The sequence below is a fragment of the Athene cunicularia genome, assembly GCF_003259725.1.
Source record: "Athene cunicularia isolate RWA chromosome 20 unlocalized genomic scaffold, athCun1 chr20_part2, whole genome shotgun sequence".
In the NCBI taxonomy this organism is placed as follows: domain Eukaryota; kingdom Metazoa; phylum Chordata; class Aves; order Strigiformes; family Strigidae; genus Athene; species Athene cunicularia.
This window is the reverse complement of record NW_020799126.1, coordinates 50,691-73,727: the sequence shown is the minus strand read 5'-3', so window position 1 is coordinate 73,727 and position 23,037 is coordinate 50,691. Positions and strand designations below refer to the sequence as shown.

General features: G+C 39.6%; 1 protein-coding gene and 1 long non-coding RNA gene across 3 annotated transcripts; one reads left to right on the top strand and one right to left on the bottom strand.

Moving 5' to 3' along the window:
- Positions 1–1,390: 1,390 nt before the first annotated feature.
- Positions 1,391–15,336, bottom strand: LOC113487723 (protein-glutamine gamma-glutamyltransferase E-like). 2 transcript variants are annotated; one of them, XM_026862429.1, is made up of 13 exons: positions 14,897–15,336; positions 12,840–13,007; positions 12,291–12,533; positions 11,634–11,752; positions 10,995–11,123; positions 9,355–9,532; positions 9,059–9,194; positions 8,073–8,176; positions 7,359–7,604; positions 5,606–5,911; positions 3,871–4,028; positions 3,529–3,662; positions 1,391–1,673 (listed from the first exon to the last, which is right to left on the bottom strand). In XM_026862429.1, exons 1-13 carry the CDS (start codon positions 14,904–14,906, stop codon positions 1,526–1,528), a joined length of 2,079 nt encoding a protein of 692 aa, XP_026718230.1. In that variant the 5' UTR covers positions 14,907–15,336; the 3' UTR covers positions 1,391–1,525. The 2 variants fall into 2 exon arrangements, with proteins under 2 accessions (XP_026718230.1, XP_026718229.1); XM_026862428.1 differs by lacking the exon at positions 14,897–15,336 and having other exon boundaries at positions 12,840–13,970.
- LOC113487727 lies at positions 8,100–22,890 on the top strand. Its single transcript, XR_003399832.1, has 4 exons — positions 8,100–8,197; positions 12,979–13,103; positions 20,203–20,271; positions 21,669–22,890. It is a non-coding gene; the product is annotated as an uncharacterized LOC113487727 (long non-coding RNA).
- Positions 22,891–23,037: the final 147 nt, after the last annotated feature.

Here is a 23,037-nt window from a genome sequence, read left to right as displayed (position 1 = left end):
TACTAGAAAGCAGAGATCAGTATAACTTCTACAAAAAATGCTGCAGAATACATTCTGTGAGTCTGTATCCATGTAGGCTCACGTTTAGTAAGACATTCACTTCCTGTGCTGTGAAGTGTTGCAGGGAAGGGTGTTACTTTCCTTTTAGTTCCCCCCAGAGGTCCAAATTCTAAGCTTCTCTCACTCCTGCTAGTGCAATTCACTTGACTTAAACATAGTCTGCTTGTTTTCATGTGTGCAAGAGATGTAAAAAGAAGTCTTTAAGTGTATATCCACATTCTAAATCCAAGGCTGTGCTTGAGCTTGAACTTCTACTGTTTGGACTATGTGATGACAGCTCTTGGCTCTGGCAAGTCTTGAGGAACATCAGGAGAAAAAGAGAGGGTACCCCTGTGTGCTACTTGTGCAGCCTCACTGCAGCTCATCTCATGTCCAGTCTGGTCATGTGCTGACATCGTGTGACTGGCAGTGGAAAACTAGGTGACTGCAAGTGTCCTCCCAAAGCAATTTTGCAGGCTACAAGGACAAAAGGAGTTGATAGCCAGTGTGAGCTTGGGCTGCTTGTGTGACAGTGAGGAGTTCCTGGGGCAGGTCATAGGTACCCTGGGCTGCCTGGTGGAAGTGGCAGCACAGAGCTGCCTCCAGGCGCTTGTTAAGATTTTACTGGCTTCCTGGCCCAGCAATCCAAAGTGGAACAGAGCAGTAGTTTGACTTTCCATTCACTTCATCTGTGCCTGTCATTTTCAGTCAGAGGCTGACTTACTGTTGTACAATTATTGGCCATAAACCAAGTCACTCACTGGGCTACACCTAGTTCACTTGTTCCTGGAACCCAACTTTTGACCCATACTTATCCTCCCATAAAGGGTTTAAGTAAGCTTTACTAAACTTGAACTCTGAAAGATTACTTCCTTCTATAGTGAAGAATTCCTAACTCTTCTTAAGTTAAAATACCCTGAGACTTAAGATTATCCTCCCTTTGATTCCCAGAGAAGACTAAGATTTGTCAAATGGCTCTCAGAATGGACACCACCCAAATTCCTTTTGAACATTTCTTATGCCTCATTTGGTCACTCTGATTTACCAAAAAAGCAAAAATGTCAGGACAGATGTTGCAGCAAAAAAGACAATGCTAAATGACAGAAATCGTGCAACTCATACTGGCTACTTTCTAGTATCACAGTTGCAGTAAGGAGAAACACAGCTTTGAAAGTCCACTCTGTAAGGTTTTGAATGTGTGAAAATGAGTTTATGAATGTTTGTGCAAAAGTCAAACTGTCTGAATAGAAGGCAAGATGCTCTTTTTAGTAACATGGACACTCACAACAGTAAATGTATTGTCAACTATCCCTCAGTTTATTTAAAATTACAATGTAAGTTTTCAGTGATGTTATGTTGGTAACCCCTTATCAGAGGAAGCAATGGTTTTGTATTGCTAATTTTCTCATTGTTTTCTTATACAAGATTTCTTACGGCATTTTATTTGATTTATACACACACAGATCATTCACTGTATAACTTCATGTTAGTCAGTCACATTTACCAGTTTAAAGGTCTTGATATTTGCAAATTTATCACAGGAGAAATTAACAAGTAGATGTTTGGGACCCGTCTCAAAAGGGATGAGTTTAAACTTTGTACTGGATTTCTCACTGGCTTTCAGTGGTGGCACGCTAGAAATAGGAAACAAAGGGAGAAATACAAGCTGAAAACAGGCTTATGTATCATGCTTGAGTTTCTTTGCTAACTATCTCCCATCTTAAGTAAGAATTCCTATCCGTTTAGTATAGGATGGCCATGAAAAGACCATACAGAATTTAGCTATCTGATATGTATTTAAATACTCAAACCTATGCATTAAGGTCTCTCACAAATACGTTAAACAGATAAGCACACAAAGGGGGACATGCTAGTATTATGTGAGATAAAACTTCATGGCAGAACGAAGGGTGTAAAGCACATTGTTGAATTATCGAAAAAGAATAATCTGAGACCATGAAGAATGTTAATACAAACTCCTGTATTAGAATAGATTGTAGCACCAAGAAAACCTCCGTGTTTACACAGCGGGAAATTCTGAATGGAAGCTAAAATGTTTAAAACGAGCATGTTTTGTAATTCTTGGAAACTCGTGTTTATGGTTTTCCCAACCAGCCTTACTCTTACCCTGTCATAGTGTCTTGTCTTGCCTGAGGATAAAGTTGTATGTGATAGACAACATGAGGTTGCTAAATTCCCTCAGGAGAGTTTATAAATTATGGGATAGACCATTCCTGGTTGCTCAAGCAAAATGGCAATGTTAAGTTGCTATGTATGTTTGTTTGGGTGGTTGTTTGTGTATTCAGTTAAAGAGCACACTCCCATATCCCAGGTATTTTTTAGAAATAACTGCATTTGTTATTTCTAAAAAATATGTCAACATATGTCAAAATTTGTGTGCAATTCTGTATATGTACAAGATATAAAATCATCAAAACATGAAAATAGGAGCCTGGGATCCATAGTAAAAGGAACCCATTTTATTCCAGTCTTCTCATTCACCATCTCAACACCATCTAATTGTTTCTGGACTCTGTTTATTAATCTCCCAACAGAAATATTTTGTAGAGCAGAGCTTGAAAATCGGTGTGCCTGTAGTTCTTGTACTGGAATGTTGGGGTTTTTTGTAATTAAAAAACTCAGCCCAAACTTTTATTGTAATGTTCAGTGTTTTTCCTATTCTCTTCCTGCCTGACTCATAGATTTCAGCTGTGTTGAAGTTCCAGGCCTTAGTAAAGGAAATTCAGTCATCTAAGGAGTAGCTGCTGGACATGGTTTAAAGCTCTTCTTTAAAAGCTGTCTTCCTTAGTTGTGATTTATTGTGTCTGGAATGGCTATGCATGGAGCATACTTGGGGTTGTACTTTTCAGAGGTACCACCCTTTGAGATCACAACCTGTGTCTAAACAATCTCTGTTCGTTTTTTTTCCCAAAGCTGGGGTACTGGTGCATCTGCTTTTTTTATATATGTCTGCCTGTTTGATGTAAATGCAAATTGTTAGAAGGCTGAACACCCAGATTGGCACCTGCTGTCCCTTTAATAAAATGGGGCAAAAAAAAAATCCTGGTTAATATATGCTATAATTTGGGTATAGTATGGACAGGAACAGTCATGTATCCTATTGTTGGCCCTATGGTTAGAACAAGAAGGTTCAACCTGTCTGGCCTATAGCAGCACAGACAGCCTCAGCAAAATTTACAGCATGAGTAAGCACGTATTTTTTCTGGAACTGCTAGATAGGCAGGAAAACAAGTTCTGCCAACTATGACAGCAATTATTTGACCGCCCAAACTATGGAGCAAAAGCCTAGCTTAGATGAAGACCCGGTTCAGAGCTGTGTGCTTCATTATGAGGTGTTACACTGACTGGCCTCCCAGGTTACAGCAAGAAGAAAACGCTTTCATCCCACTGTTGGACTTCAAGTCACCTATGCCTGTGTTCTTGCTCATGTAGGCTTAATAGCAGGAAGGAGGCATTTCTCATACTTACTCTATCTCAAGAATTCCTTTGAGCAGGTCATTGCCTTCTACCTGCAGCACACAGTCCATCACTTCCGTATCAATAGGATTGGTAAATAGCACTTCCACATCCACTTCTTTATTCACTTTTGCTTCACCGAGTACCTGTGCAAAGAAAATGCTTGAAAGTCCAGGTTCTCGGTATTCTTTTCTATCTGAGCCTTTTCAGTCATCAGAAGAAGAGACACTAAGAGATGCTATGATGGACTGCGGCAGAATGTGAGCAGAACATCTTTCAGGGAAGAAAGAGCACATAAGAGCTCAGCTTCCCCTTTCTCTGCCACTGCAGTTAGAGCAAAGGGACAGCATTTACCTGTATGTCAAGGGCAGGGTTGTCCAGGGTGATGTCTCTTTGCACTAGCACTTGAATCCCACCTTCTACATGACATAAAGCTGTTACCTGGATTGTGTTGTCTGTAGTTAACTGCTGTTGATATTCAGTATATGATATCTTAATGGGAAATTGTTTCTCTGGATGAAAAAAGAAAAGAAATTGATATACACTTTTATAAGCTCAGAGTTTCATACCTAATGTTAGTATTTTCCTTTTATGCTGTGTCTGGAACTAGGAAATCACTTCCGAACTCAATTCCTGCAAATTTATTTGTTTGCTCTATAGAGAGAGTGATTTCTTCAGTGTTATTCCCCCCTCCATTCCCTACTACCATATTGCATGGTTTGTTTTCCTCCCAGGTGCTCTCAAGGATAAGGTAGCTGGTGCTTAAGGAGTTTTACCAGCGCCACTCCGTTTGTTATGGGACGTGCTCTGATGGGCCTCATCAGTCCTATTTGCTCATGATGTATTGAGACGAGCTGAATGACATCTTCACATTTCTTTTATCTTTCCTAACCCTATCTGCATTTATTATCATGTGTTTTTACAGTAGTTTCCATGCTGTAATTCAAATCAAAGAATACTGGATGGAAAGGAATCTCCTGTCTCTGAATCCAGGCAATTCCATGGTTTTGGCCTTTCATACAATAAACATCAGGTTCAGAAGCACTGTAGAGTAGCTATACAAACACTGAGCCAGAAAGTACTTTCCAGCAGTATACAGCTGATGAAAAACAGAAGAAAACATGACAAGTCACCAATGCAAAGTCCCACAAAGGTAAGCAAGAAAATAGGTGCAGTGTGAATTTCTTAGATTCTTCCAGTAGCAATAGATTTCTTAACTACTGCATGACTAATAAAATAAAACATAAACTGTCTTCGCTGAGAGTCCTGATGCTTTAGAGGAAGCTGATAGATCCCAACTCCAGAAGTCAAATTACATATTAAAGAAATTAAATACTATTTCTGCTTCTCACTAGTAATTCAAAGCCTGAGGTTAATACAATATAGTATCAGATGTGAATCAATGCTCTTGCAGTTCACTTTAGAGATGCTGATATATCTATTATCCCAAGCTCCTAAGGGTAATTTAATTTCACCTTTCCAGTAATACTCATATTTACATAGAGAATTTCTTCCATAAGGTTATTAAACTCCATCTGTAAAAAAAATGTTAAAAAATCTGAGGTTCTTTACTCCTCAACAGTTCTTTGATAGCAGCATTCTTTTCTGTGGAGCTTAGCAGGCTGTTTCAGCTATTTCTATTCCTCACATTTTAATTCCATTCTGATGTGCTAATGGACCAGGTTTCTTGTTTCTGCTCTTAGCCATGTCCTGTTACCTTTCAGTAAGACCCCTCTTAATTCACTAGAACACATTTAATTGGAGTCGATTTCTATGCTTTTATGTTGTCCTTATCTTTTTGTAACGCAAATTTTGTTAAATGAAGCTTCATGTTTACTCACCATTTTCTCTTCATTCCTGAGATATATTTTCCACAATGTGAATAGTACTCAGGGAAATGATGGTGTGAAACAAACATTTTTTAATATGTTTGTAAGTGCAATGTAATTTTTTTTCAGCCTTTTCTGCATGGAAATTTAAGACCGCAGTTTGTTAGAGCTTTTTTCCCAAAGTTGACCAGCTTCTAATGGCCATTTACTGATAAAACAATGACACAATTATGATTAAAAGTTAGTTAAAAAAACCCTACCTTCCCTAGGAGATAGAGTGACAGATATGGAGTCCTTCCAGATCTCATGAACCGGTCTTCTAGTGTACACAGTGCTCCAAGCAGTCGTATTTATATGAACAGTCTTAGCATCAGACTGTAGGTTTGCAAGAACCAGAACTAGATTGAGATCTTTCCCAACTTCTAAAGGGCCAGCCACCTTGAATTTCCCTGAGATGTCAGGCTTTTGATCGATTTCCTGTGGTGTTGGTGCTGTAGGATCAAATTTATCCTCAAGTCCCAGCTTCTTACGGGCTTTTTTAAAAATGTCTCTTTCTTTTGTAGAGCCTGTGAGAGACAATGACAAAAATTATCCTCAGCAATTAACAGGCATCTTTTATTTTACGTGACTGCTAGAGACAAGCCAGCAGAACGTAGTGTCTGCACTTACAGATGAGCAGAGCCTCTGTTTTTCACGGTCGCACCAAATTTTCTGGATCTGCAGTCAAGTAATGCCACTGCCCCTCTAATAGCATTTTTTTGTAACACAAAATCTTAAGTTCAGAGTTTCTCACTCGTCCCATTTCTATCCCTGTTTGTGGTTGTAATATTCAGAAATGTGAATTAGTACTTGCTAATACAGAAAAGGCCCCTAATCTAAGGGAAGGCTGGAGGGACGGTGTGATGGGTGGATGCTGGCTAGCAGCCAAATATCTACCCAGCTGCTCACTCACTCCCCATTCCCGCAGGATGGGGAGAAAATGGAAGGCAAAAAGACTCATGGATTGAGATACCGACAATTTAACAGGGAAAGCAAATAGAGGAATACACTCACTATTCCACTTAGGATTCTACATGGGCAGGCAGATGTCCAGACGTCCTGGAAAGCAGGGCTTCAACACATGTAACGGTTGCTTGGGAATACAAATGCCCTGACTGCAAATGCCCCCCATTTCCTCTGCCATTCACTGAGCTTTTATCGTGGAACACTAAGTCATAAAGCATGGAAGATCCCTTTGGTCAGTCTGGGTCAGTTCCTGGCTGGGTCCCCGCCCAGCCTCTCGCCCACCCACAGCCTACTCAACGTGGCAGGGAGGGAGAGAGAAAGCCTCAGTGTTCTGCAAGTTCTGCTCAGCAGCAGCCAAACCATCAGGTGTTGTCAACGCCTTTAGCGGCGCAGCTTTGAAGAAAGTTAACTCTGTCCCAGCCAGAGCCATTGCGCAATGGAGGCTAGTTATTTGGGCTCTGCTTTATCATGCTTTTTGCCCTTCTGATACATATTTCCAATAGCAGCGTTCATTCTTTACACTTGCAAATTCAGTTCATGATTGTAATTTCTTCACTAGCAAACCGAAAGGTCTGAGAAGTTTACGTGCTGTTTGATTCCTTGAAAAAATTGCTTTTCCTGGGCCTAAGGGCTGATTTAGCTTAGGTTTCTGTAACAGGCCTTTCATCCCGCTGTCAAATAACTGGGCTGTGGAATAATTCTCACAAAGCAGAGGCAGTCAGTACACGTTATCAATAGGCAGGCAAACAGTAAATGCTTTACTCGGAGATCTTTGGACTTGCCTTATTTAGGTCTCACAAAGCAGCTCCATATCACAAAGGGCAAGGCAGTATTTTTTACTCTGTACCTTCTCTTCCCTTTTCTGTTAGAACTGAATAAACTGAGTATAAACTTTGCTCCAACATATAGATACCCAAAATTGCCCACTAAGAGGCTCCCAGCCTAAAGTTTTTATACGTTTAGGAATGAAGCAGCTACTTAACCAGAAGAACCAGTGTTTTTATTTACCTTCTTCATATTTATAATCATTGGTGACATCTACACGATCGTCTTTACCAACGGCCTTTGTGCTGATGAATTGGCCGATTACAGTAGACTTAGAGAACATTAATGTTTTCTTTCCAGTTGCAGTGTCATAATTCCAGTACATGCAGTCTGCATTCACTTCTGCAAATACGAATGGGCAGTCATAGTCCAGATCTACATCTCCTTCTTTGATGGCATTCCGTGAGGCAGGACCACACTGATAAATTCCTGCCATGGAGAAATGGAGAAATAACAATTTAGACCTAATCAACTCTTTGACAGTAAGTAGACTACTAGACAGATATTTATCAATGACTCCTGAATTGCCCAGTGCTGTTCTGGCCTTTTCATCCACATAGACTCTCATACCAGGCCAATCATCAATGTGTCTTGTGTTTATTTTTAAGGTACACTTGCTTTATTTTATATTATCCCTTGATTTTCAATAGCTCTGGATACCTACATTGGAAATATAGGAATTGCTGCAAAAGACTGCCTAGAAGTCTAGTTTGTTTCTTGACATCCACAGATGATCTGATGCTTTTCTAATGTGATAGATGGGTATACTTTTCTGCAACCCTATTTCTGAGCAGGATGAGAAATTACTTTTACAGTGGTTTCACTTTTTTTTTCTTCTCTCTGAAAGTTACTGACTTTGTAATTTTTTTTCATTATTCCAAATTAAAATCTGCTTACCTCCACTTTCTTCTTGAGGAGTTGCATCCAGAACTTGCCATCCACTGTATGAGGGGCCCAAGTCACTGCGGGAAAACCAGCTTTCATTCCAGACATGGAAATTCCTATGTGCAAGAATGAACGAAGTAAGTTACTAGTATGTGTTTCTAAATTCCGTTAATCAGACAGTTAAATGTATTAAATGCCTGAATTTGCAAAGGTTCTTATCTGAGACTGACCACTTGCACTCTGACCCTGACTATATTAACGAGGTAAAAGCTGAAAATTGCATTGTGGAACAGACATTCAAGACAACAGACATTTCAAGGGCAGAAAGCAAGTTTGTAAAATTATCCAAAATGTCTTGAGCCTGTCTTTCTTCAAAAGTTCTGAGCATATGTACTTCCTTAGTTTTAGTTGTTTTCCTTAATAGCACAATGCTACAGTTATCGCTTATATTTACAATGGGTCCAGGACAAACAAGTGAGGGACTGAACCTGTTGTTTGCTGAATGCAAGCTTGTATGAATTGCATTTGATGCTTAATAGTGGCAATGATTAAATTATTTTCACTGCAAATGATGTCACTGAAAAAAAAAAAGACAGGGAAGCTGGTTCTGCTGAACTTTTTACAGTTTAATGTGAACTGTTTTTGAAGAATATTTCCAAACTAAGTCAAGTCCCACTGTTTGATATTTTCAGTGTAATACCACAACTTTTCAGTCATCTCTGGCATCATAATTGTAACTTTGCCTGCCCTGGCTTCATGTCACAATTCTCTGTTTAACTGAGAAACAATGAAAACACCAAATTTTGTAGTATTATTTTGTAGTATTATTTTGTAGTATTATTTTGTAGTATTATTTTACTGATCCTCTGTGTGTGTGTAGTTGTTTTTAAGGCAGTTTTTAAGAAGACAACAAAGCATTGGCTATTAGAATTTATACTCTGGACCTGAAGACTCTTTAGGGATTGATAGGTCCTACTATTAAAATCATTCAGCCTTACCATATGCTGTCAGCTGCCCTGTCCAAATGATTTCCAGAAGCATCGTAGAATTCATCCACACGCAGATTTCCATCTGCATCGTGGGCAGAGCTGAAATTTGTAATCGTACGAGTGGGGATCCCCAGACATCTGAGCACTAAAGGGTGAATAGAAGACCATAGTCAGCAGTATTTCTGAAATGCAGAGTTTCATATAACATACTAATGTCTCGAAAGACTTTCACGTAGGAGGTGATATTAGTGCTACTTTTAACAGAATCTGGGCCGTGTCAGTTACGTGCATGGTATAAAACATACCTGTAGTCAGTACTGCTGCAAAAACCCAGCATTGTCCATATCTAACAGGTTTGAATCCTGATTTCTTCCAGTTTTGCAGGATTTCACCACTTCCAGTCCAGCTGCTTGGACTTTTCCCACCCTCATAATTTCCACTCCAGTTTCCTAGCAGAACCCCTTGGTCATCATTGGCATTGACCTGTAAAAATATTCACTAAATTTATGATGAGGTAAATTAAGAGTTTACAACAGAGGTGGTAGTGGTAGGGAAGCAGGCAGGAGAAAAGCCTGGAATGACATTTTAGTGGACAAAGTCACTGCTTCATGCAACTGACCTTCAGGAAGAAACCTTATCTTTTCAGGGAAATTAAAAATGTGTCCTATCCAGAAATGGAGAGCATTTAATCCCTGTTTCTCCAGGTCAAGTACAGAAGCACCAGGCAAGAAAGCAAACACCAGTTTTCATCGAACCTTCCTGACATGAGGTGACACTGTGTGATTGAATGGCATCATCAGAGCATACCATGCATCTAAGCTTTCAGAATGTGCCTGGATCACGATGTAGTGAGCCCTCAACAAATTCATGTTAAATTGGGAGAAGTGGCTGACAGAACAAATGGGGGGCACAGTCACCTTGAAAATCTTGCATACTGTGTCAATAGAAACCTCATAAAGTTCAGGAAGAAAAGGTGTAGATTTCAGAATCTGGGGTAGAATAACCTCATGTGTTGGTATAAGCTGGGAAGCAGCTGGCTGAGTGGCAGCCCATCTGAAAGAGGCCTGGGAGCTACAGCACGTGCCAGATTGAATTTGAGCCAACAGTGCTCTCTCATCAGAAGGGGAAAGCCCACACTAGGCTACATTGGGCAAAGTGTGACCAGGAGATTGAGGGAAGCTGTTAACCCCCTTTAATTATCCCTAGCGAGGCTGTGCCAGGAATCCTGTCTCCAGTCTTGGGTCCCTCAGTTCAAGGGGATGTTGAGACACTGAAGAGGTTCTAGTTGGAAGGGCTACCAAGGTGGTCAGGACCCTGGAACACACAATCTACGAGGAGCAGTTGAGAGCACTGGGCTAGTTCAGTCTGGTTAAGGAGATAAGGGGAATGTAATAGCAGCTTACAGCCACTTGAATGGAAGACTCTTAAGTTGTCAGAATCCAACTTTTCTCTCTTCTGGCAGATTTTATAATAAGAGGCAACAGTAGAGAGTTGTAGCATGGCAAAAATCATATTTGACTAAGATTTCACTAAGAGAGTGGTGCAGCTCTGGACCAGTCACCCAGAGAGGCCATGAAACCTCCATCCTTGGGGATTTTTAAGGCAGCCTGACAGATCCATCACTGAGCTGATCTAGTACCACTATAGTTCCACTTCAAGTGGGAGGTTGGACTAAAGACCTCCAAGGGCAGGTCCCTCAGCATACCACCCCGTGTCTTACACTTTCGATTTGACTACTGGATGTCAAAGTGATAAGTATCAGAAATACTACAGATGAGATAAATCTAGCAGGCTCAGATCAGATGACCACTTAGGTGTTTCTCTGGCCCATATTTCTGGTCCATACAAACAGTGGCCCAAAATTCACTGAGAAGTGTCATCATACCTACTTTCACTAATTACTTTAAAAGAACAAGACTTTGGGCTTGTTGAACACGTTGCTTACCATTGCACTGAGAACGCGGCCCAGATATTTGGGGTCATTTCGGTGAGATACATCTGTGGCAGGATCTTGACGATAGTTTAAGCTTCGATCCATCATGGAAAGGCAAATATTGAGAATATCTCCTTGAAACTATGTTACAGAAATAAGTTAGTGTTCTGGAAACACAAATCACTCTACTGAAAACCAGAGTAAGTAGAGCCATGTAAGTGTTTGATTTTTTTTTTTTTAAATCATGGAATTAAGTGCTGCAGCTCAGCCAGTAATTACCATATAAAAACGTGGCCTCTACAAACTGTGAAGATTAGAACTCAAAGAGCTTTTCAAAACTTGCAATCTATGGACTTAAGGCCAGGACTTCACCTCTCAGCACTTCTACAGTACTTTACTACCCAGCAGACGCTAAGGTTCCTGCCAGCTGCACCTCCAAGTCCTAGGTCATATCACTGACTAGTCAATTCCAAATCTTCATATTAATCAATATAACAGGGCTTGGCACAAATTCTGATTTCAGTACCAGACTCCTGCTCTTCAGAGGTGTACGTGACGAACTGGAAAAAGCAAACAAGCCCTGGTTACCCACCCAGTTCATGTGAAAATCAGAGCACGAAACACTGTCTGGTGTCTCAGAGCTGCATTTACCTGGCCAAAGTTCCATCCAAAGCTGTTGATATGATTTTTATTGCCCGCAAAAATTATGCCAAACTCTTCTAGCACATATTCCTCACACTCAGCCTTGTTAGGCATGAACACATCATCACCTGAAAAGCCAAAACAAAGAGGTATGTACAACCACAACAGGCAAAATAAAACAAAACCTCAGGAGCCTTGGTCTCCACCAATAAGAATGCTTGCAGACTTCTTGCTGTTCTAAACAGATCGTGAAACTTAGGATTTCCTATAATTAGACGAAAGGGTGGGTGTCTGACAGAGCTATAACACTGTCAGGTCTGGGAGAAGATGGCAGCTGGTAGATAGGACTATTTTCTTGGTTCTAGAGAGACCAGACATACCTTCTAAACTTGTGCAGAAGTAGGGAAGGTCTGGCAAAAGCAGACCTTAATCTGCTTAAGCAGAATTTAATCTTCTAGGGCAAGGAGCTCTCATGATACATGATACAGAGCTGATTTTATGTACCAGAAGGTCTCAAGAAACTGTTAAACCCTTTTCTCACTGATACATTATGTGGTGAATGTTCATCCCTGTATTAAAGAAGTATAGATCAAATGGAGAAGCTGCAAATATTAATGAAGCTACAAGCAACTTAGTTCTTTCAGGGTAAATTTGACATGTTCATACCTGAAGACCAAGGGTTAAAGAGCAAAACAAAAGTGCCAAGGCTTGCCGGAGAGGAGCTGCCGATGGAAGTAGTTTGAACGCTCAGCTTGTAACGTCCAATGACAGCGTTAGGTGGGCTGGAGATGGAGATGCTCACAGAGTTGGAACTGGTAGACTGTAGAACTGCACTCCAGCTCTCCTTGCTCACTGTGCTGGAGATACCAAATGTGGCCTGGGTCTTAGCCAGCTTTGAGGGTTTTGGACCTTTTAAGGAAAATAAACAACATGTTTTTCCCGCCAGCTTGCTGAAATAGAGATTTAGTTGTCAACAAACTCAGCAGGGATGTAACCCTCCCCTCAGAGGAATCTGTGTCAGTTGGAAACTGAGGAAGGGTCTCACTGCTAGCTGAGATGGGAGTAATACAACAAACACCTCAAGCAATTCCATGGCTATGTGAACCATCATATTGACTCTGAGGTATTATCTTGCTGCCCTATAGCACATAATCAGGCCAAAAGAATGTCACAAGGCATCATAAGTCTTTCTGTGAAAGAAGTTGTGAACCATACCTGTTTCTGCGATGAATGTTAAGTTTTGCTCAGGCTGTTCTGTTCCATTGAAGGTGACAGTGAAGGCCTGTCCTCTCCTCACAATCAGCTCTTTGCTAGAAAATTTACTTGTGTGGTGATCTCTTGCATTTTCTTTCAGGTGCCAGTTGGTACTTGGCTGCATTGCAGCTATGAAAAAGTGAGAAGAGCAAGAAAACTTGAGGGTCCATCCAAGGAGGAAGGAGCGCAAACACGCTCGCAAGGATTGCATTTTACTTTCTACAGGTAACTAATACCCCTGTGAGGTTTCCACCAAAACCAGAAAAAATTTATTTGTGAGCATTTTTTGTGAGAGAGAGACTTGGTCTTGCATAGACTGTTAGAGATTATCTGTATAAGTAAATATAGGAGGAGTAGTATATCCAGTACTAAAGAAAAATCAGAAGGGCATCTGAGAGACCCCTGAGAGAATAGAATACTTGTGAGTCACTTGGATGAAGAATCTTACTGAATTCAGATAATTCTTTCAAGGTGTCAAGACATGGTGTTATACTAACAGAGGCACAGCCCTGCTCCTCTGAATAAGAAATAAAGAAACCTGATTGGGCTGGGAAACACATCTGCATTTTAAACCATGACATGGGATCTCTAGCCCCATTTGCTAGAGACTTCTGGCATATATGCCAGCTGCTCTCTGTTGGAAGCACCTAACAAGAATATGTTAGAACATGTTGATGGACACTGGGCTGTCATCTGGGAAAGATGGCAGAACTGGAGAGAGAACACTTCTAAAATATGTGTGAAATAATATGTGTCAGAAAGCACATATATGTGAACCCTGGCTTCAGTCAGAGGCCAAAGAATAAGCCTCTGAGACTGGTTTGGCTCTGACATCATCAGAGCCTGTGGTGGGTTCTCTATAGAATGTAGTTTGAATGGTTGAACTGAAGTGCAGAAGTACAGAAGAAAAATATTTTTTTCTCCAAAGGGCACTGTGTGTTTTTTAAGAATATTTTTTTTTTATTCTCCATATTCTCTGCCCCTCCTCCACACCCCACACCCGACCCCCAGGGGAGAATAGGAAAGAGTAGGAGTATTGTCCTTAGTACTGGCACACAGCTACCCTGTGCCATTATTGAGTAAAAAAATCATTATCCCATGTTCAACCAGATTTATTAGTATAAAGATTTTTTTTTTTTTTTTTTTACAGCATGATCCTTAAGTTTATCAAGTTTAGGCAAGCCTTGAAATAACTACATTAGTAGTCTTAGCAATGTGGTCACAGTTCAAATGGGGGGAACATATTTTTCTACAGTATCGAGGCAAGCAGCACGTACTTTGATTCTTCAGGAACATACCTACTTTAAAATAAACCAAACATCTTCAGAAAGATAGCAATCAAGCACATCTATTGTAGAACAAGCGGAGGGATGAGGGAGATTTGTCTTTAGCAAGGCAGGAGTTATCTGGCAAGGGTGGAAAATCAACACGGGACCATTTATAATAATTAATAAACTGGTCAATTTGCATATGTATAAATATTAGTATACAAGCAAAAAACCCTCACTGCAACAAACAAACCACAAAAAAAAAATGCCCCTAAATTTTTGTATCCTCTCTGCCTTAACTTCAGGTTTTAACCTTCTCTGCTTATTGTAGCCTCCCTCAGCCTTTGCAGTGATACCTGCTGCAAGTTCTGCTCTGCTTCTTTCTCTCATGTCAGATTTGTCAGTCTCTCATTTACGCTTGTCTGATGACTTCAAATAGCTGCAGACTTTCCCTTCCTTCCTATTTGCAAAACGCATTTTTACATCAGATAATTGTTCTCCTAAATCGCATTCTGATAAGCCTGTTTTTCCCATGCGCCTAATAAGTGAAAAAATGCAATTCCAGAGAAAATCCTTCTCCTGACTCTTGATGGAGGAATTTTCTCTTTGTTGTTTTTTTTTTTTTTTCTTGGATCAAAACTCCTTAGAGAAGTACTGATCCTTCAGTGTCCATTACAGAACTGAATAAGAGGTATGGATGTAAGGAAGTAACAAACAGAGCACCACAGAAGGGGCTTCCCCCTTGCTCACCTTGACCCATATCTGATCAATACGTCCTGTATAAGCAGCTTGTGGAGCTTTCCTCTGAATGGCCTCCTCTACTTCTGTTGACTCAAGGAACAACTGATGCCTTTCACTTCTTTAAAAGTCGAGGAGTAAAATTGTCTGCTTGCAATATTTCCTGCAGGGGTGGAGCTTGAATAGCTTTCTTTGCTCCTCATCCTTTGTCTGACCAAGAGGACTTGAGGATTCATTTTTCATTCATTTTTTCCTCTCTCAGTGTGCACATCCTGATCTCATTTCCTTTCAGTGTAACAGCTTGAACAATATTTATCCCTAACAGTCTGGCCACTCATTAAGAGTTTCTTAATGTATTTAAATTTATAAGAATCTCAGCATGTAGTTGCTTTTCTTTCTGTTCTAATGATAAAATTATAGGAATAGCAAACTCCTGCTCGCACAACATTGCTTTTAATTTGGAATACTTCATGAGCAATATTTACAGTGACTTTTTCTTTAAATTAATTCACTGAATCCATTGTTTACCTGGAGCTGCTTTTTTTTTTTCCTGGTGCATTGTAGTAATTGCAAAACAATCAGCAAGCTCTTGCCTCTGTCCCAAATTTAATCAGGCTGAATTTAAAGAACCAATTTTTCATTTATCACGTAATTACTGTTTAACAACCTTAAATAGACAAACATTCCATGTCATATTTGCATGATACACTGCAGAGATGATAGGTAAGTACATTTGTGACTTGCGATAAAATAGCTATCATTGTTTTCAGCTGGTACACTACTATTTTTTTATATAAGGAAATCTCTGAACATGCAGCTGGCAATGCTAATTTGCGCACAAAAACCTTTTATTTAATTTCAAGGAGAGTGATTTTTGCTTATGCTTTGCAGGTACTGAGAGAGACTAATTCTGATACTTTTATGAAATGACCTGTAAAATTTGATATACTCAATACACAGTTTTAAGGATGCCTCTGAGTGATACCCATTATGCTGGACTGGCCACAGCTATATGCCTTCTCAAATGCAGAATTTTAATTGGCTGGGCTCAGTGTTCAGCAGCTGACATGGTTCTATTTTCAGGTTTGATTCATGTTTGGAAATTTTAGAGTTGAAACCTGCTCAACCCATTTAATACACAGACATATTTTATTCATATTTCCTATAAAAAGGTGTTATTAGAAGAAACAGTTTTTAACTGGGTATAATTCAGATTACTGCTTTGAATATCTGTTCATTACTGTTATTTAGTCTTAAGAAGGACCATAGTTTTATCACATACAAAATTTATGATTTTAAATTTGTGATTTTAAAATTGTAAGACTTTAATTCTTAATTTTTAATTTTTTTAGAATTTGATTTTAAAATGTTAAGTCCAAACTTTAGAGGTTTCAGATGTTAAGCTGTGCTCTCCTACCCATACTTTTAAATTCTCTTAAATGACACACTAACAATTTTCAGAATATATTTGTTTTAAGACTTCAGTCTATCCTTGGATACATATCAAAACCATTTCTCTTGGACAGAAAGATAAGTTACTGTTGAAGAAGAAAAAAAAAAGTGATTAGTCATCAAATAGCTGCCGATGCTTATTTGGTCACGTTTCACCTTTTTTTGTGTGACAGCAGTAGTGTGCTGTATATCATTGTCCTATAGGTCAATGGCATCACTGGTTTTGGTATTTGATGGTATGATAGTGTAGTTACAAACAGCATGTTGCAAGAAACCAGTACAGTCCATTTATTCTGGAAGACACTATGGCAAGGAGAATGAGTCGTGTCTGTTGCATCAGTTTCTGGTGTTTATTCCCAGCTCTGGCTAAGTTGCCTTGCAGACCTCTGGTGTGCTCTGTTTGTAAAATGGATGGATGATACGTACTGTACCTTTGCATTAAAGATTATGGGCAAAGTATGAGGGTTGGATTAATGAGAAATACTAACACTAGTCAGAATACTAGTCAAGCAGAATGCATCTGTTCCAAGCAGCTTCCTGCAAGCCAAGTAGTATTTGCAGAGCTTGTATGGTGGCTGTAAATGTAAGAATTGCACAGGTAGGTGCCTGAAACTGGTGGATAGCAAGAGAAGATTCTTTTGGACCTCAGAAAATAAAAGCTCTAAGCCATCTTAGTATTTGTTTCATGCACGCAGAATAAGTTATATCAGAACCATCTTTTGCAAACCAGTTCAGTCATGTAACTCATGACATCCTTTTCTGGTGATACCCAGATTTCCTCTCTCCCTCCAGTAACTGTGTTAAAGAAGGGAATACATAGGAGGAAGAGTTCAGCACTGAACAGTGAAGGACATCTTTTGTAACAGACTAATTCCCCAGTACTATTTTCTCTCCTTCTTTGTATTGTCGTTCTCTTCCCCACCAATTACGTATGAATCAACAGTGACACTTGAATTCTATTAAATGTCACCTACTATTAATTGTGCCTATATTTCAGGATGGGAAATCAGTCCCTAAAATAGCCTATCTGCTCCTTTATTCTTTCTGAGCACATCTCTTTCTTACATACCGGTAATGCACCATGCTACAACCATATAGCCATGACTCACTGGGAACCACCTCAGTCCTCTGAGAAGTTTGAGCTATTTTATCTCCTCCTGCATTCCCTTGCTGGATAATTAAGCAAGGAATTTCATAAGCAAAACCCACTCCTCCTATCGCAGATACAAGAAGTCAAGTGGTTTTCTACAGCTATACTCTATTAGTGAATCACACTAGGGAGAGACCTTAGAACAGGGGTAGGGACTGACTTGGATCAGCACTCTTCAGGACTAGAACCCCCTGATGTAAATTGGTCAAGTCCATATGGAAAAAAGCATTTGGCTGAGATCTTTCCTATATGTTGTCCAAGATGTTCTTATTTTCTGTCTTCCTCTTCCATTCACAGTGGAACAGCAGTGCATTTTGAATGGAAGCCTGCAGACTACTGCATCCTGAAGCCTTCTGGAAGTTCCTGGTTGTTCCTGACGTTCTCCAATAGCCAGACTTTGAAGGCAGCTGAACTTGGCACAGTCAGCTCCCATATTGTCTGTGTAAGGTAGGCTACCCTGTTAGCTGGGCTCAGATCTTCTCTTGAGATTTTGGCTCATTCCAGATGAGATGGCTCATTCCAGAAGGGAGACTGACAGTGACATAGTAGTGGCATGTACTAATATGTGAACTTCAAAAACTACTGTGGGACCAGTACGGAGAAACAAGCCAAAGTGACAGCACACAGACTGGGATGAACCTATGCTAGGCTCCCCAGACAGCTCCCACATACTCACGCACAACCTGTTATTTATAACCTCTTATATTTAAATGTATTTCCCTACCTCACCCACTTATGCACACATCTCTTCCATGGGAATGGAGCAAAGACATTATTTGGAAGTTTTAACTTCCAGCTACTGCTGCACACTCATAAGCAATGAAGACCTCTTTGCCAGCACCCGTCGCTACATCGCTCTGCTTACTTCTTCTGAGAATCAAACATGCTGTCCTGTTTTGCAGGCAAGTGCTCTTAATTCTAATGCACAAACAAGATGCTTGCAGGTGTGACTCATGCCTTAGTTGTAATGACACTGAAGTTTAAAAGTGACAGACAAGAAGCTGAAATAATTATTTTGAGTGTGAGACTGAAACAAATTGCTGAAACCTTAATAGCAGTAGCGTGCTGCAGACTATTAAAACTCTTAAAAAAATAAACCATGCTATCCAATTTATAGGATTTTTTTAGGTGCTTTTCCTTCTTTACACACCACCTTCTGGATTCTGTTAAAGTAGGTCCATTAGAGATTGACCCACAGATGCATAAAAACTTTTTTGGAAAAAAAGTGTGTATTTTTCAGGATGTATGTCAGGGCGTCAGGAGGAGCAGGGGAGAGAGAGAGAGTGTAAACAGTTACATGCACACACACCTGCATGCAGGCCCTCACAGTTTTTTTACATTAAAATTGTGCATGACGCTGTGAGAAGCATCCCTGGGCACTTCTGACATCTCCAACTGAACTGGAGCTTGGCTGTTTCTTGGGCCCCGGGTATTTCACAAGCAGGTGCTGACCGTTATCAGCAAATACCAATTTGTTCGTTAAATGCTGTTACTGCTTCCTGCATTTTGTGCAATGAGAAAATTGTGGTTAAGAAGGATAGACTGGGGTATGACACTTAAAGAGGAAGGTTTTAGGGATCACCTTACTAAAATGTCTTGGCTAAGTTACTGGCAAATTGTTGCTTAAGAGGAAGTGTTACAATGCAGAAACAATCGGTTTGTGTTTTTCCTCTCATTGCTGTAGATGAAGATTTTACTGTCCACTTTACTGTAGAGTTCTTTTGTTAAAAAGAAGGATTTTTCTACTCAGTCCAGTCTTTCATCTTGACTTATTGAATTGTGTTTTACCGTTTATTTAACCTCTGCTCAGTGGAGGAGGTTTATGAGGGAATCAATAGCATTATGCCCATTGTATGCACCTGATTCCCTCCCAGCCTATCTTCCGCTCTTAAACAGGGAAGTATTTAGATGGTATTGCACTTGGCAGATGCACGGAGTCAGCCATTAACTAAGCACTATCAGGGCATGCGAACAGCAGATGCTGTTGAGGGGTGCTAGCACACCCAGATCAGGCCAGTAACATGAATTATTTCAAATCATAGTATATGGAGGAATGCTTTTATCCTAAGAGTCTGTGCAATTGGTTCTCCTAAAACTGTGAGAATGGGGTATCATGCCTTTTTTAACCTCCATGAGGGGAAGACAGTGCCTGTCATTTCTGCACTCAAGCTTCTGCTCTGTGGATGGTTGGTTTTTATTCATTTTCTGAGCTTTTCAAGTCTATGACATATAGCCAGCAGAGCATGAGCTCTGTGCCTAGAAGAGGTAAAGTGGCATCATCTACGCTCAGGCTTCATTATATGTTCTTACAGAGGTCTCTGCAAGAACATGGCCCACCTTGCTAAAGTGTACGGATTTTAGTATCTTTCCTCCTAAGGCCTCACTGCTGGACATCTGCTTGCTTTGTCTGTATTTTAAAAGTGCCTTTGCCTTTCATGCTAATTTTAACAAATAGTTAAAATGGCTTTGCAGTTTGCTGACTGAATCTACAGGAAGGAATCTAGGCCACGGTTTATTATTGGCATAAATATTCCCATTAACACAAGATTCATTCATATCTGAACTACTCTCAGATTCATTAAGTTTCATGCTAAAAGATAGTCTGCAGTTTGCCATAACTTCTTTTGTTCTATTTGCAGTTTTATAATATTTAACTCCAGTAAGATAATGGATGGATTATCTTCTTTTCCTTGTTTGTGTCTTTTGGAAAATTCAGGAGAGAAAAATGCTGAAACAACCTATTCATAATCTCAGAACATAACCCCACAGAGAAGGCTAACATATGGTACATATTCAGTTGCCTATTTTTTATGCACAAAGAGATTTCTTTCTTTTTTTTTTTTTTACTTACCAGCCATGCTTCCTTGCTCCTCTGTGCCTTGGACTTTGTATTTCTGTGAGCAACTGTAGGCCTATATGATAAGACTTCAAGCTCTTGTTGTGTGGCAGCATTTATAGAGAAAACTTCAGGCCTCTCCTTATGTTCAAACCAATTGTAATTCACATTAGGTGGGTGAGGCAGGTAAGTCATACCAGTGGGCATGTAAACTTCCTAGTGACCATATATTAGCTCATGGGTTTTAACACACTGCACTTATGCAATTCAAGCTATTTATCCAGGGGGTTGACTGAGATGCTTAGAAAAGTAGAGCATTTAATTGCATACCTGGAATCCAGAATTTCACATACAATGATGCATCACTTGGGAAGGGATGCTTTTTGAGTCAGTATGAATTAATATCTTTTCCTAGTATGATCCACAGATGAGTATTCATGCAATAAAAATATATATTCATAATAAAATTCATAGGGTTCACTCCCTATGAGTGTACTCATAAGTCTGGGAAAAAACGCAAAACTTTTCATTTACCTCAACAGTCCTCTTTTGGGGATCACCACAGTAATGCCTTTGTGAATTATAAAAATGGAATTAATGCTGTAAATGTAATGTAAGCTACTATTAACTTGACAAACCACTGAATGCTGAATACTCTGAGGAGTGGATCTCAAGTGATAACTCTCCCTGCACAAAGCGAAACTTCACCCTCATAAAATAAAACACTCATTTTGTAGCAGGTACAAATTACGACCATAATTTGTGCTTCTATGGTGGTTACTCATCTAGTTTCTGACTATAGTGACACAACAATAAATGTTAAAATACTTTGATCTGAACATATAGGACATTTTATAGATACAAAGAAAATGAACTTGTTAGCATGGCCTCACAATATTTTATCTTTTTAGGCTAATTGTTAAATTTTTTAATTAGTCCTCTAGCAATTTGATCATGGAGCTCTCTCTCACCACCCACAACACAGGAACTTCCATTTCCTTACACAGATTTGAATAAGATATTTTGTCTCATTTTATTATTAATTCATCTCACTTATCTACAGTGAGGAGAAGAGACCGAAGCAATCTCAGGAATGTGCTTACCCTGAAGAACTTGAAGGGTAGAAATTTCGTAAGATCAGAAATGGGCAAGCACAGTATCTATGTATAAAATGGGGCAAGAGGCATGAGAAAGAGCTGAGAAAATAGTTGACATCAACTAGTTTGATGTCAATTCCTGGAAAATACTGAAATAGGTAAATTTGTTGGCATCTAGAAGATGATTAACAGGTAGCATGGACTTGCCAAGAAGTCAGTCAAGCCTATCTAATTATTTTTCCTTGACAGATAAATACACCAGAGGAGAAGTAAGAAGCAGCAGCTATCATACATCTTGGCTTTGTCTTGCAACAGGATCCCACATGGTATTTTCATAAGCACACTTCGGAAACACTAATTACACAAGATTTCTATGAGTTAACTGCATAACTTGTAAAAAAACAAATGCTGCATTGTTTCAACAGATCACTGTCAAACTGGAAGGGCATAGTGACTGAAGTGTGATTAAAAGTTGCCTTGGAGCTTTGATGTTTGTTAAATATGCTCTTTCTGTTGTTAGTAAGACATCAGCTGGATGAAGTACTGTGTTAGCCCTGGGCTAACCTCAGCTGCATAATGTCAAGAATACAGAGAATGGAGAGCTTAAAAAAATTAGAAGGATTAAGTTGGATCAGTCTAAAACAGAGGCAACTGCAGAGGTGCAAAGATGATTTTGAAAACGCTGAAAAGTGTTTATAGAAAGAGGAGGCCAGTCAAGGAGTCATGGTCTCTGACTAAAGACACTGAAGTGGAGCATAAATAAAAATGTTGGCAGTGAAGAAAAGTATTCAGCTAGACCCTCTAGGTAGGTTGTAAAATGTTAAACATTTTTTCTATGGAGATTAAGAATGGGCTGCATGGACATTTGTTAAGGATAATATATGTGTGTAGCTGAGCTGTACTTGGGGAATTTATGTTGATGTCAAAGCCGTGACACAGACACTTATTCCCCCTGTTGTGTACTCTTGATACTTGATGCTGAACTGTATGATGTAGAGAAGGCCTTAGTAGGGAAACTAAATACTCTGCATCCAGTGTTGATTCAGTCTCATTTGCCTTGCTATTCCTTTATTACTGTGACTGACTTACCCACAGTGAATAAATGCATTGTCTCCTCTGGTGAGGGGTTACCAAGTTACCAAGACAAGCCTGCAGACTTCTTGCACGTCATGTTCATCTTAAGAACTTCTAATTTCTGAGAAGTAATAGAACTTTTCACATATAAACAGAGGGATGTTAGCACTGTATCTGTACAGTATTGCATCAGTTGAGATTCATGTTTCTGACAGTATGAGCCAGTTCACAAGAATCACCAGGAAGCCCCACAGCAGACTCTCTTGATTTTCTTGTGAAGGGAAAATCTGTCCTACGTTGTCACTTGGGTACTTGTTCCCTGAAAGAAGGAATTTACATAAGTGACCTGAAAGTAACCACATCTTTTTCTTATGCAGAGAAAAGCTGCCTCCTTTTTAGAATTCATTAAAGTTCATTGGGGTTTTTTATACCTTAGAGCAATGAGTTTCACACACTAATTATGACTTGTGTAAATAATGTTCTAAACATTTCCTTTCTTTATTTAAGATCTACTAGTTCTTACATTGTCAGGGTTAAAAAGTAC

What these genes read in the sequence shown, in the direction of transcription:
- LOC113487723 (XM_026862428.1), bottom strand. Translation starts at nt 13,089, where the DNA reads ATGCAATCCTTGCGAGCGTGTTTGCGCTCCTTCCTCCTTGGATGGACC. An exon ending in GCCGCGTTCTCAGTGCAATG is followed by an intron (nt 9,533 to 10,994) that starts GTAAGCAACGTG and finishes ATATTTTTACAG; the next exon opens with GTCAATGCCAATGATGACCA. An exon ending in AGGGCAGCTGACAGCATATG is followed by an intron (nt 8,177 to 9,058) that starts GTAAGGCTGAAT and finishes TCTTGCACATAG; the next exon opens with GAATTTCCATGTCTGGAATG.